Raw genomic sequence first — 15,254 nt, 5'->3', positions numbered from 1 at the left:
AATACAGTGGTACCTCTACTTATAAACTTCATTCGTTCTGTGACCAGGTTCTTAAGTAGAAAAGTTTGTAAGAAGCAATTTTTTCCATAGGAATCAATGTAAAAGCCAATAATGTGTGTGATTGGGAAAACCACGGAGAGGATAGAGGCCCCGTTTCCTCCCAGGAGATTCCTAGAGGCCCCACGGAGGCTTCTCACTGCCTTTTCCAGCCCTGTTTCCTCCCAGGAGATTCCAAGAGGCCCCACGGAGCTTCTACCTGCCTTTTCTGATTACAGTTTCGGAGGCTCGGGTTTGTAAGTGGAAGATGGTTCTTGAGAAGAGGCAAAAAAATTCTTGAATTCCCAGTTCTTATCTAGAAAAGTTCGTCAGTAGAGGCGTTCTTAGGTAGAGGTACCACTGTAGTTCTTGGTATCATTATCTTCTTTACCACACTTTGAATGAAAACAGAATTTATCATTCTTCCAAATTTCTAAGCTTCTGTGGAGCATCATGTAGCACAATTATTCCTTAGTATTATAACCACAAAACTACACAATACATCAATCCTTACATGTTTTGCTTGGAAAATATTGCATGCATGTTTTACAATGCTTGCAAAGCAGACTCCCCTCCATCCCAACATCTCTAATTTCTTAATTAAATTTACACCTTAATGTTAATCATCCTTGTTTAGTGATTCCAATTGGGACCAACAATTTGATATTTTCATGAAGCAGCCACTAAATAAAACCCTAATGCTCTTCAGCTTTCCCTTGCTTTACAGACTTGCAAAGGTCATAATTGAGAGGATAGGTTGCAAAGTTATGGTACTTTTTCACCATAACTGCAAATTCTTGCTGAACAAACAGTTGTTAACTAAAGATTACCTGCAGTGCAAAAATTACCAAATGCTAAATGTCTTCACACATCCATATTAATATCATACTGTATCATTTTTAATGTTTAACAATATCTACTTCATAATATTATTTTATTCTTCTCATGCTCCTTCAAATTAATCTACAAGTAACCCTTGCTTAATAACAGTAACTGGCACTGGAATTTCTGTTGCTAAATGATATCCATATAATATCACATGACATTGCCAGTTAGTGACAACAGTTCTGGTAATCCTTTACCATGATTGAGATCTCTGCAGATAATTAAATGAAGACCTCATGTAATTGCTATTTCTGACTTCCTGCTGGGAAAAATCACAAATTGTGATCATGTAATGAGGGAGTGCTGTAATGTTCAGAACTTCAAGGACAGATCATAAGTACTACTCAGCGCTACTACACTTTATTTCCGTATAGTAGAAATTTGAAAAATCAATACTTCATAACATAATTCTCATGGTAGAGCTGTTAGAGCAAAATTTTCTTGTGATTGGTGAGCTAAGTTAAAAGTCAAGAGAATATACAATTACAGTATACTGACACACTAAGTAAATAATAGGAAAATAGAGATCAGATTAGATAACTTCAGCTAACACTAAGCTAATATGGTTCTTTCAGTTTTTCAAATGCTATAATAAAGTTCGGATAAATACTGGTGAAATGATTAAAAGACAGTATTGGGGTGTTTCTGAAAAAAAAAAACCATTGTATTCCATTTCCCAATAGGTAACAGAAATTCATGCATGAAATTTAAATCCTAATACTTTACAACCATAAGTAAGTATAGAATTGTTTACTAAAAAGCAGATTCAAGGTGAAACAAATATTAACAGTTGACCATGTTACATATAAACATTTGTTTAATAAAGTCATAACAGAACAGAATCCAGGTTTTTAAAATTATTTTCTATTGCATGTACTTTATGTGTAAAACCTATAAATATAACAATTAGTAAAGCGCTCATGAAATGGATTTGAAGTCTTTTGCTGCAAATAGTCTTCTTAAAGTTTAATTTCCCCTAATATGCAGACAGTTCTTGACTTGTGACAATGGAAACCAGAATTTCCATGGCTGAGCAAAGCGGTTGAAGGGAATTGTGCCAAATTTTACATACTTTTTTTGCCATGGTTGTTAAATGAATCATAGCAGTCAGTAAGGAAATCACATGGTCATTAAATGAAATAAATGAATGATCATTGATTTTATTGGAGACCACCTGCGAAGGTCGAAAATTCCAATCATATGCTGAAACTGTTGTAAAAAATGCCAGTTGCCAAATGCCTGAATTTTGATCACATGACTATAGGGAGGCTGATACAGTTATACTTTTTTTCTGTGTATAATTTAAAGGTTTTTTTTCATATAACATGAAAAAACCACCTTTTAAATAAAAAGCATTTAAAAGAGTTTTTGGATTAACATCAAATCAACAATGGCAGATATACCTCACTGTTGTAGTCTTAAAAAGCCTTTACTGAAATATAGAATAATTAACATAAATAAAGATTATCCAATCAAAAGGATTAATAGCTGTATTTCTTTCAACATCACTGCTCTTTAACCAAAAATACTGAAACACAAAAGCTTTTCTTGTCCAAACAAAGAAATTGAGGTGTAGAATGTATTTTTATCTTCTATTTCTTCAAGTCTTTTATTTGATTGCAAATTGACAGCAGTATGTTCTAACATTTTCCCATTTTTATTGTACAAACAGAATACTGAAGGCCATTGCAATACAGCATATTGCTACGTAAGGACTCTTCCGTTCACCTGGAAGAAGAAACAATGCTGAATTACTCTTTTTATACAAACAAGCCTTTTTTCCTAATTTGAATGAAATAAAATATTACTATTTAAGTCTGCAAGTGAATACAATAAAAGAATGGCTGGTGGCATATTCAAGTGTAAATGTTGTAACAATTAATCCACAAATTCTCCTGAAACCCACATTTTCCATAAGTAGTAAAAGGCATTCTTTTGCAAGTGCATGCACACACATACACAACCACACACACAAAGAATTGAAAGGTTCTTTTGATAAATTTAGCAGCACATTGATAATAATAAAAGTATTTTTTTAATTAAAGACTTAAATGTCTTATAAATAAAATGGTTTATATACTTTTAAAATCTTGGTGCAATAACTAAATACAGTGATACCTCTACCTACAAACACCTCTACTTACAAACTTTTCTAGATAAGAACCAGGTGTTCAAGATTTTTTTGCCTCTTCTCAAGAACCATTTTCCACTTATAAACCTGAGCCTCCAAAACTGTAACGGAAAAGGCAAGGAGAACTCTCTGTGGGGCCTCTCTAGGAATCTCCTGGGAGGAAACAGGACTTCCACCCTCTCTGCGGTTTCCCCAATTGCACACATTATTCGCTTTTACATTGATTTCTATGGAGAAAATTGCTTCTTCTTACAAACTTTTCTACTTAAGAATCTGATCACGAAACGAATTAAGTTTCTAAGTAGAGGTGCCACTGTATAATTATATTCTTTTCAACAGGTAATTTTTCCTCAGCTAGAAACAATTGACCATTTCTTCCTTTTAAGCAAGATTACCAAAATTAATATTATGAGATATAATTACTATGTAATTAAACTGCAAATAGCTATATGAATTAACATATGCAATTTCACATCTGTTTAGAATTAATATTGAGCTAGACCACCTCACGATATTCAGTTTTCTGTTCTTAATTTTCTTGAAGAAAGCATCTATCATCCATTAGGATTGCTTGTCTGTTAACAATACTTTACAAATAGGGAACAGCTTGTATGAAAGGTGTGAACATTTAAAAGACTACTTAAATAAAGGTAGCAGAGTTGCATTTTGCATTATTGAAAATTTATGTAAAGTGTTAAAATAATCAAAAGGGAAAAAATCCAGTCAAAATACTTAAAAGACATCTGGATTTCTAAGGCACACACTTATGTGTAACTTACAGGATCATATAATGCCAATTATTTCTAAAGGCTCAACTCAGTAATATATGGTTTGTTGACAAGTAACAAACACTTGTTTTGCAAAACAGCAAATCCCCTAGGCTGCTTCGAACACTGGGAAACTTGTTTTAAGGACATTTTGTTTAACCTTTTCCTGCAATCTGATCTTCCCCATTTTTGTGTAAGGACAAAGATAGAAAGACAAAATCTTTTCCATCATCCACAGAATAGATGGATCTGTGCGCATGTGTGTATGCACACACATACCTACACATGACTGATTTACAAACAAAAATGGTAAGAGATTAGAAATGCTGAAACTTTCAATCATATTTAATTATGATGTTTTTAAGGCAAAATCATCAACTAGCATTCTGTAAAATTTAGTCCAAGAATCAACTATGCCGTCCATTGGTTGATATTTGATGCTTTTAAAATAGACCAGAAATCTTTCTTGTTAATACAGACATTTGTGATGATGTATGCTTATTCACTAAAGCAAAGAAAATAACCTTAATGTCAGTGGGTTAAAATAATTTTTTTTGGAAAATATATGATTATTATTATCATGGCATACAGTAAGGATGAAGCAAACCAAGCAACATCCATCCTTGGTGTATTTGACCCCTCTGCAGCTTTCAATACTGTCAATTATGGTATCTTTCTTGCTCATACTTTAGTCCCCTCTCTCCCAAATTAGATTTCTGTAATATGCTCTATATAGGACTGCCCTTGAGGAGTATCCAGGAATTTCAGCTAATGTAAAACGTACCAGCATGGGCAGTTATGTCCCGCTTCTAGACCAGCACATGGTATGGATAGATTTATTTATTTAATTGGATTTGTATGCCACCCCTCTCCGAGGACTCGGGGCGGCTCACAGCATATATAAAAAACAGAATGATAATATAAATCCAATTAATTAGATCCAATTTAAGGCATGGTTTTAGACCTTTAAAGGCTTCTGTGCTATGGGGCCAGGTTATTTGAGGGACCACTTCTCCCCAATGACCTTTGCTCATTTCATCAGATCTAGCAAGAGAAGGATGCTAGGAGTCCAATCTCTCAGGAAAGTACAGTTGGCGGGCCCAAGGAGGGCAGGGATTCTCTGCTATGGTATCTATTTATGGAATATTCCCTCCTATGCACCCAAAATGGGATTAGCTCCATCCTTCCTTACTTTCTTGAAATTCCTCAAGACCCAGCTTTGTCATCTGGCCTTGGGGGGGGGGGAGTCCTCAGGTGGCCAGTGACAATCGTGTGTGTGCATGCTTGTGACTTTCCCCCCCCATGTCTGTGTTTGATATGTTTATTGTTTTATACATTTTTGCTATGTGCTGGACATAATAATTTCTTTTGAGCTTGGTAGCTGTATAAATTTGATAAATAAATACATCAATAGATTGTGTAAACTAATACTACTAGCAATTTGCATTTTTCAACAATTTACACATGCTTAAATGTTATACTGAATTGTATTGTTCGACAACAGTGTATGCATGCATGTACAGTATATGTATGTATGACTAGAAACTAGAAGCTACTTACCAATTCTGGCACACTTCCAGAATATGCCCAATAATCTGAAAACATATTAATTGTAAGAAACAATTTAATATTTTCACTATGATTAGATACAACTACAATATTATAGATACAATAGTAATGTCTAATATCCCAATATTTATTTTTAAGGAATTGTAAATCATGCTCGTAAAATGCTTTTGAATTGTTACATACAAGTGACACAATGCAGTTTTTAAGTATTAAATCTTGAGTTTGCTCATTTAGCTCAAAATGTATATTATAGCCTGTTGTTACAACATGTGTCATAGTAACAAGTCATATGATACAACAGAATAACATAAGGCTCATTAAAGCATTATTTATTTTATATATTTATTTTATAGGTTTATTTGTTGCCTATTGCCATGTTCCCTTTCGGCGAAGGAGGGGGCAACAGTGCACTTACGACACAGCACCAGGAAAAGGAAATGTTTTGGTTGCACGTTGAACACAAGAAATCTTTCTCCCCTTTCACTCCAAGAGGCTACGTAGGCACGATGAGTCTCAGAAGGCTAATTTCTGGAAGAGAGAAAGATTTCTTGCATGCAGTGTGCAGCCAAAAGGTTCCTGCTGAGTGGGGGAGGGAAGGAAGGAAGGAGGAAAGGAAGGTGCTTTGCCTCAGCTAGCCCACAAGTTTCTTCCCCTTCTCACTTCATTTGAGACCCGGAGGTGGGGGAGGGTCAGTGGATTGGATGGCTGTTCCTACAGGCACCGCCTTCGCCTGCATCCCCTGTCTGAAGGACACAGAGAGGGCAGGTAGAGCGTGAGTGGACTGAGCCAACAAGTGAGCAAGAGAGGCAGGGGCGGGAGGCAGAGCCGAAGGGGCGGCGAGGCCGACCCGCAGCCCGGTGCTCTCTAGCTGACTGCAGGGCTATGAAATGTCAATAGCTGCAGAGCAACAAGCAGTGAGTGCCCGAGAGTTCAGCACCTCCGCTGCAGGAAACAGTGGCAGCAGCTCCAGGCCAGCACATGGCTCCCTTGGCAGGTGGCTGGAAAACCATGGCCGCTGCACGCACCAAGACAATTACAGGCTGGATGCGCCAGTCTGCTGCTCAAGCCCTGCACTTGTGGGTTTGCTGTACCTAACTGGCCTCACAGCTTCCTCGCAGGCAGGAGAGTGTTTCCATATACCGCTGGAGAGCCACAGTGGAGCCAAGCCAGTCTTATGGGGTATGTGCACACTCAACTTCTTGCTTGCTCTCGCTCTCCAGGCTAGAAACCACTCTTTCTGGGGCAGGCACTCTTTTGGCCGGGAAAGAGAGGGGAGACACATACGTGCACATCTGCTGGACTGCTTCGGCTCCTCTGGGCTGGCTCTGGCATCATTTTGAAACACAGTCCTGCCTGCGAGGAGGTGGACACGCAGGGAGCAATGCTTGCCTCCTCTTCCTTGCAGGCAGGAGTGTTTTAAACTTCCCTAGGGAGAGCCGGAGGAACCGAGCTAGTTCCACGGTGTGTGTGCACACCCGCCTCTTGCTTGCTCTTGTGGCCAAAGAATGCCCGCCACAAAAAGAGCAGTTCCCAGCATGTCCCCCCTTTCCCTGAAAAGTAATTCGAGGGGGGCTTATTTTAGTGTGTGTGTGTGTGTGTGTGTGTGTGTGTGTGTGTGTGTGTGTGTGCATATGCTGAAAAGCCTGATTGGCCTTATTATGTGGACTGGTATTATTTTCAGGGAAACACAGTAGTTAAAAAACACAGAACAATGGGAATAACATTAACTTTAAAATTCGTTTCTCTAACCGTCTAAATCAGTGTTTCCCAACCTTGGCAACTTGAAGATATTTGGACTTCAACTCCCAGAATTCCCCTGCCAGCATTCACTGGCTGGGGAATTCTGGGAGTTGAAGTCCAAATATCTTCAAGTTGCCAAGGTTGGGAAACACTGGTCTAAATAGTGAAATCTCATACTTCTTAGAAAAGCAGACTCCATTTAAAGAAAGTTCATGACTTATGCTGTAATTAAGCTTTTGAGGATTAACAATTATTTATATCAAAGAATCAATTTCAAATGAAAATCAATATAGTAAAATTAAAAATAAGCAAGCTTACATGCATCTCTTTTTCCCAAATTTCTAGAAAATGCACATACCCTGTTTTATTGTTATCCAGTAATCTGGGAGCCAAAGATCTTAAGTATGCACATGTACATATAAGCAGTAAGATTACTGTCAGAAGACTCTGAAAATTGAAGATCGCAGACTGAAAAAAAATGTAATACATTAGTTACTCACCAGTTTTTAAAAATTCTCTTTACTATATTCATTTACTTCTTCCCATACATAATTACAAAAATAAGAAATTCAACAGCCTATTACTATTTACCTTATAATTCTAATATATCAATTCTATCTAAAGCAAGGAACAATGAAGTACTGGATAATTTTTTTTCAAAACGATTGCTGAGAATTTCTGATCATTCATAAATTACTTGCTTTGCAAATTAAAGTCTTAATTTGTATTCTATTTCAATAGTCCAAAGAGTTTGTTGGGTATCATGTTGATTTTACAAATTTGGGCTTTTAAGCAAAATTTGGAATGTACCAGGCTAAAAATCAGGTAACACTGAGTTCTAGTTCCACTTTAGGCATGAATCCAGCTCTGTGAGACCTTGGGCCAATCACTCTCACTCAATCCCATCTATCTCACAGGGTGTTTGTTGTGGGTCAAATAGGAGAAGTTAGATATGTTAGATATGTTTGCCTCCTTGAATTGTTTGTAAAAACAATAAAGATGGAATTCAAATAAATATTTTATTATGTCCTCTCAATGAGAGGACATAATGAGTTATGAGAAAAGGGCAGATTTTGCTCTCACCAACAGTACCTGGAAGTACAATAGAGTGAATTAAGTCACATATAATTTAGACATAAATGTTGAGAGCTCAGGATATGCTTTATGTGCAGAAAGATCCAGCTATCATCCTTGATCTCTAGTTTGAGTTCAGAAAGGCCAAGTTGATTTGTGCTTTAAACCTTGAAGAACTAATGCCAATTAATACTACTGATAATTTAGTGGTCTCATTTGTTGTAGCAGATTTGTCTGCTGTCATAAAGGATTCTAATTTTTTAAATCAATCAGAATACAACTTGGAAGGGATCTTGGTCTTCTAGTCCAACTCCTTGCTCAATCAGGAGACCTACCAGTATACTATTTTGAATAGTGAACATACAATATGGAAATAGTATACTGGTAGGTCTCCTGATTGAGCAAGGAGTTGATAAGTATTTTACCACATTTTCTTCTTGCTTTTGCACATTGTTCTGTCTTTGTTGAGGGGGCATTACATTATTTTTTTAAAAATCAGACCTGCAATGTTTTTAATGCTGAGAACCATCTCCTGGCCTTCCGGAAGGCTTTAAAAACTCACCTTTGCCGGCAAGCTTGGGGTCCTTGAGCTCTAATATCTTGCTCCCTTTGTCAGTATGATTGTGGTGAGAATGGGTGTGGTTACATGGTTTTATTAATGGGTTTTTAGATCAGTTTATAATTGGGCTTTGGAATTATTTTTGTATTTCTTTTATATGTTGTGAGCCGCCCTGAATCTTCAGAGAAGGGCAGCATAGAAGTCCAATTAATAAATAAATAAGATTGCAGCACAGTACAAGTCTGATAAATAGTAGATTTATCAGAAACACTGTTTTAGAAACAGTGATTTGCAAACAAGGAGCCTAAATATACCGCTAAAAAAAATAAAGAGAACACTCAAATAACACATCCTAGATCTGAATGAATGAAATATTCTCATTGAATACTTCCTTCTGTACAAAGTTGAATGTGCACAAGGGTATGTGAAATTGATTGTCAATCAGTGTCGCTTCCTAAATGGACAGTTTGATTTCACAGAAGTTTGATTTACTTGGAGTTATATTGTGTTGTTTAACCCTGCTGTTCTGTTCGGGTCTGTGAGACCCGAAATCAAGGTTTGAGACCCTGTAAAAAATTTTCCCTGCATATCTGAAACTTGAAATTTCATGACTTTTCATCATTTCAGGGGTTCTCTCTATGAGAATTTTTTTTGGGGGGTGGGAGGTTTCTTTCTTGCTGAAAAAAAAAACCTCCCTAATGTTATGTTCCCGGGTCACCCTGACCCGGACCGAAAACTCTTCATTTGCAGTGCTTATGTTTGGTCTTTTTGAAAGCTTTTTTCACTTGGAAAGTAGTCTGAACATTTCTTCACACAATGGAATGAAAATTGAACTGAAAAAATTAATCCTTATTGGTTTATTTTGCCCATAAATGTGCCTCCCCCCCCGTTTTTGTGAAAGTTTTTTCAATTTATGGATAGTTTTGCTTGCAAAATGCAGTCTATTTTACTGGAGTTGGTGTGGGAATGGTACCTTGAACATTTCTGAATATAAGAAAAATATAAAGGAACTGAAAAAAATGATTCTTACTGTTTTTTTAACATCAGAAATAAGGCCTCCCCCCCCCCTGGCTGCTTGCAACAATTTTCACTTTTTATTTTTTTATGCTCCAAATCCGAAATATTCTTTAAAATCTTACGCATTCATTTACTCAATTTAACAATGCTGATCATCAAAAAAATATTTGTGGGGGTGGGGGAAAAAATTTTTTCTTGGCAAAAAAAAAGTCACATTTACTCTGTTCGGGTCATATAGACCCGGATCAAAATGATTTTTTTTAGGTACTTGAATTTGGTCTTTTTGAAAACTTTTTCCACTGGAAAACTAGTTTGAACATTTATGAACATAATGATATGAAAATTGAACTGGAAAAATTGAGACTTATATTTTTATTTTGATCAAAACCCCCCTCCCCCCATCCTTTTTGAATTTCGTGTCAATTTATATTTTTTAAGGCTACAAATCCCTAAGGAATTTTCCCCCAAAAGGTTTGATATACTAAATTGAACAATCCTGAACATAAGAAAAATATAAATGAACTGAAAAAAATGACTCTTATTGGTTTATTGTTTTATACTCGAGTATAAGCCTACTCGAGTATAAGCCTATTTGAGTATAAGCATGGGGGCCCATTTATGAGCAAAATAAACCAATAAGGATCATTTTTTCAGTTTAATTTTCATATCATTATGTTCAGAAAGGTTCAAGCTACCAATCCCACACCAAAATAGAATAGTAAAATAGAATGCATTTTGCAGGCAAAATTATCAATAAACTCAAAAGTTTTGATATACTAAATTGAACAATCCTAAACATAAGAAAAATAGAAATGAACTGAAAAAAAATGATTCTTATTGGTTTATTTTTGAATATAAGACCATATCATTTTATACTCGAGTATAAGCCTACTCGAGTATAAGCCTATTTGAGTATAAGCATGGGGGCCCATTTATGAGCAAAATAAACCAATAAGGATTAATTTTCTCAGTTCAATTTTCATATCATTGTGTGCAGAAATGTTCAAGCTACCAATCCCACACCAACTTTAGTAAAATAGAATGGATTTTGCAAGCAAAACTATCCATAAATTGAAAAAACTTTCACAAAAACGGGGGGGGAGGCACATTTATGTGCAAAATAAACCAATAAGGATTAATTTTTTCAGTTCAATTTTCATTCCATTGTGTGCAGAAATGTTCAAACATGTTTCCAGGTGAAAAAAGCTTTCAAAAAGACCAAACATAAGCACTGCAAATGAAGAGTTTTCGGTCCGGGTCAGGGTGACCCGGGAACATAACATTAGGAACTTTTTTCGAACAGAACAGCAGGGTTAAGTGTTCCCATTATTTTGGGGGGGGGCAGTGTGTTTTGTACAATTCCATGCAAGTAAAATATCTGCTAGGACACCAGGGACAAGAGATAATATAATCGAAAGATGAACCTTTTAACTGTAGAGGTCTGTAAGGGGCGTGCATAAGTGCACTTTTGTGCCTAATGTCCATATCCTACTGTCCTATTATCCTTTCTATTACTACGTTCTACTTATGTTATGTTAATATGTACTATATGTTAATATGTAATACTATACTTGTTTGACAAATAAATAAACAACTGTGCAATTAACCGCAAGTGCATTTTAATACTGATTACATGCCGATGCATTTTTTTCAAAGGAAAAAAAAATAAAAGAAAGCTATTACACTTCTTTGAATAATATAAAAGCAGCAGGCACAGATAGATAAGGCAGTAAACAAACGCTTTTACTATCTACATACAGGGGGCTGCGTCCACACCACCCAATATTTTTATCCACGATTAATTTAAACCGCAGTGTTACTGCACCCTGAATTGTAAAGATAAGACTCTGAGCCGACAACTAGCCAGGCTCTTCGGCGAGCCCACATTTCGCCACCCGTAGTTTGCACAAAGAAAAAAGACGGGGAGCAGTAAAAAGGGATGCTGTTTTTTGAGCCACCCCCTTTCACGTCGCCGTCGGCTGGGCCTCTTTCGCAAAGCCAAAGGCGGCGAGGCTTACACTGGGGAAAGGGGCCCAAGCGGCCTTCCAAGCACGTTATCGGGCCGTTCCCAAGGGAGCGGCCGCCAAAGGAGACACGAGGCCCCGGCCGCCCCTGGTTTCCCAAACGGGAGGCCTCTTTCCCGAACGCCGCTCTTACCATAGTTACGCGCCTCCACGAGCCACATCACACTTCCGGTAACCGGGCGGGGGAAGGCGGGATCTGAAAGAAAGATGAGACTCCGGCGCCTGCCGATTGGACGGAAGAGAGACGCCGACCAGAAAGGATCGGGTTGTGATTGGAAGAAGGGGAAAGTGAGAACCCCTAAGCCTGGGATGGGAATGAACAGTGGTAGGTTCTCGATAATTCTTTTTTTTTTTTAAGGAAAGATTTTGTTTTAAAAAGCAGGACCATTTATGTGCTCGTGTTTCTCTGTGTGTTTCTGTGTGTTTTCGTGTGCGTATAAACACACACAAGCGGGGTTTACGCATAAACAAACGGAAGTAACATTTTTAGTGCTGTACAAGGTAGGAAAGGGATAAGGGTGATACTAGTCTAAAAGTGTATACCAACAACTAAAGGAGAAATGATGACGAATACTTTGAAAAGGGAAAAAATAATATCATAAGAGATGGGAATATAATAAGATAAGAATGTAATAAGTTCGTAATGCATTATCAGTTTGTTTGGTATAAAATTTTAGCAGAATTAAATAACTCAAGGGAAGGCTCAGAAGGAGAGAGGGGAAGTTGGAGGAGAGAGGTAGAGGTGGAGTGGAGAGAGGAAGGTAGGGGGAACAGATGGAGAGAGTAGTAGTAGTAGTAGTAATAATAATAATTAATAATAATTAATAATTAATAATAATAATAATAAGATTTGTATGCCGCCCCTCTCCGAGAACTTGGGGCGGATCACAACAATAGTAGGAGTAGGGGGGAAGTGAGAAAGAGAAACGTGAATATAGACTGATAATTTTATCAATATGACAAACATGTTGAATAGACTAGAGATTGATCAGAAAGGTATACAGAAATCCCTCGCTATTTCACGGTTCATCTTTTGCGGATTCGCTACTTCACAGGTTTTCAAAGGCGGCTTAAATCCATTAAATCCATTGAAAATTTTAAAGCCATTAAAAATTCATAAAATTATTCTACAGTACTACTGTACTCCATTAAAGAAACTGGTAGTATATCACATGTAGTTCCAGCTGAGAAAAATTATAGAATGACTGTTTAATGCAAAGGGTGGGTTCCAAATACTCGTTAAATACATTAAAAAATATATTTACTTCACAGAAATTCTTTTTTCACCGGTGGTCTTGGAACGCATCCCCCACAAAAAATGAGGCATTACTGTAATAATGTATGTTATGGAAATGTTTGTATGGTACATGCAGTAATATATGTGTAAATATGGAGTTGACACAAATAAAACAAACTTTGAGAAAAAAAAGTAGGAAAGGAAGGGTGGGAGCAGAGGAAGGGCAGCATGAAGGTATTTGTTGCAGTGCTCTTATTGTTACACTGATTATATTTTTGGGGGGGAATAAATATATAAAGGGAATATATAATAATGAATAGAATAAAATAGAATAGAATTCTTTATTGGCCAAGTGTGATTGGACACACAAGTAATTGTGTATCCACAATTCCTCCACAAGGAATAAATAAATAAATTAAAGGAGCAGGGGCCTGTATATATTATATATACATATATAAAACTCAAGGTGGAAAATATACTTTTCCGAGTCATTCTTCCTCTCAGATGTTTCTTGCAGGGTAGATACACAGACACACAGGGGCACACTTGTGGCATTTGGTATAAAAGGTGTGCATATACCAAGAGTACCATTGACGCTCTCTCTCGATTCGTCTTTTTTGATATTGTCTGGGTCAGAGCTTTATTAACAATTTCTTGGCATTTTTCTAACTGTATTGGTTCAACAGGGTCCCATTTATTTATTTATTTATTTATTTTGTCAAAAATATGTACAAGATAGAAGGTATTGGTATAAATATTAACAAAAGCAAAGTAGGTACAGGTAAATTTGGATAATAGGACAGTAAGACAGGGACGGTAGGCACAATGGTGCATTTATGCATGCCTCTTACAGGCCTGTTAGGAATGGAGTGCAGTCGACTACAGATAGGCTAAGATTAAAGTTTTGGGGGTTTGGGAAAATTTCTCCTTCCCCAAGCTTCCTTCTTATTACATTACATTACACTACACTACACTACACTACACTACATTACATTATACTACACTACACTACATTACACTACACTGCACTACACTACACTACACTACTTTTTGTATCTTTGCAATAGTTTGTGATTGGAAAGTAGTATAGGGTAATTGGTGTACAAAGGTTACACTTTGTGAGTTTGTGACTCAAGGACATTTGAGAACTCAAGAGGTTTCTTGTGTGGGTTTCATGTAAAGTATTTTTTATTTTCCCCAATATCTAAAATTTTCTCTTTCTAACCTTGCAAATTGGGAAAAAAGAAAGTGAAAACTTTTCTTAAGTGATGTATTGACATTTGTGAAAGTGATGTACAGTGAACCCTCGATCATCGCGAGGGTTCCGTTCCAGGACCCCACGCGATGATCGATTTTTAGCGAAGTAGCGGTGCGGAAGTAAAAACACCATCTGCGCGTGTGCAGATGGTGTTTTTGCTTCCACTGCCGCCCGCCCTTTGCCCGCCCACCCCGTTGCTCACGCCTGGGGTGCGCGCGTGCTTGGGGACTCCCTAGATCCGCTTCCCAGCTGGGGAGCGGAGCTGGGATGTCCCCAAGCGCGCGCGCTTTCCCCAGCAACGCGCGAGCGGTGGGGACTCCCTAGCTCCGCTTCCCAGCTGGGGAGCGGAGCTGGGATGTCCCCAAGCGTGCGCGCTTTCCCCAGCAACGCGGGCGCGGTGGGGACTCCCTAGATCCGCTTCCCAGCTGGGGAGCGGAGCTGGGATGTCCGCAAGCGCGCGCTCTTTCCCCAGCAACGCGCGTGCGGTGGGGACTCCCTAGATCCGCTTCCCAGCTGGGGAGCGGAGCTGGGATGTCCCCAAGCGCGCGCGCTTTCCCCAGCAACGCGCGCGCGGTGGGGACTCCCTAGATCCGCTTCCCAGCTGGGGAGCGGAGCTGGGATGTCCCCAAGCGCGCGCGCCTTCCCCAGCAACGCGCGCGCGGTGGGGACTCCCTAGATCCGCTTCCCAGCTGGGGAGCGGAGCTGGGATGTCCCCAAGCGCGCGCGCTTTCCCCAGCAACGCGCGCGCGGTGGGGACTCCCTAGCTCCGCTTCCCAGCTGGGGAGCGGAGCTGGGATGTCCCCAAGCGCGCGGGCACCGCCCGCCCGCCCACGCTGTTGCTGGGGCCGCTTCCCAGCTGGGGAGCGGAGCTGGGGTGTCCCAGGGAAGCCTCTGGGGGAAGGGGGAAGACCCAGGGAAGCCTCTGCCCGGCGGGGAAACTCCACCATCTACGCATGC

General features: G+C 38.7%; 2 protein-coding genes across 6 annotated transcripts in view; one reads left to right on the top strand and one right to left on the bottom strand.

Moving 5' to 3' along the window:
• Positions 1 to 1,259: 1,259 nt before the first annotated feature.
• On the bottom strand, positions 1,260 to 12,025 carry TMEM167A (transmembrane protein 167A). Its single transcript, XM_070743076.1, has 4 exons — positions 11,936 to 12,025; positions 7,487 to 7,596; positions 5,380 to 5,414; positions 1,260 to 2,649 (listed from the first exon to the last, which is right to left on the bottom strand). Exons 1-4 carry the CDS (start codon positions 11,936 to 11,938, stop codon positions 2,579 to 2,581), a joined length of 219 nt encoding a protein of 72 aa, XP_070599177.1. The 5' UTR covers positions 11,939 to 12,025; the 3' UTR covers positions 1,260 to 2,578.
• Positions 12,026 to 12,033: 8 nt separating this feature from the next.
• Positions 12,034 to 15,254, top strand: part of XRCC4 (X-ray repair cross complementing 4) — a 99,943-nt gene continuing 96,722 nt past the window's right edge. For 2 of the 5 annotated variants that reach the window (XM_070743072.1, XM_070743071.1), the window contains exon 1: positions 12,049 to 12,127. The gene's annotated coding sequence lies outside the window, so the exon portion shown is untranslated. The other 3 variants (XM_070743074.1, XM_070743070.1, XM_070743073.1) reach the window with 2 other exon arrangements.

The sequence above is a fragment of the Erythrolamprus reginae genome, chromosome 2, assembly GCF_031021105.1.
Source record: "Erythrolamprus reginae isolate rEryReg1 chromosome 2, rEryReg1.hap1, whole genome shotgun sequence".
NCBI classification, from domain to species: Eukaryota; Metazoa; Chordata; class Lepidosauria; order Squamata; family Dipsadidae; genus Erythrolamprus; species Erythrolamprus reginae.
This window is presented reverse-complemented; position numbering and strand designations above follow the sequence as displayed.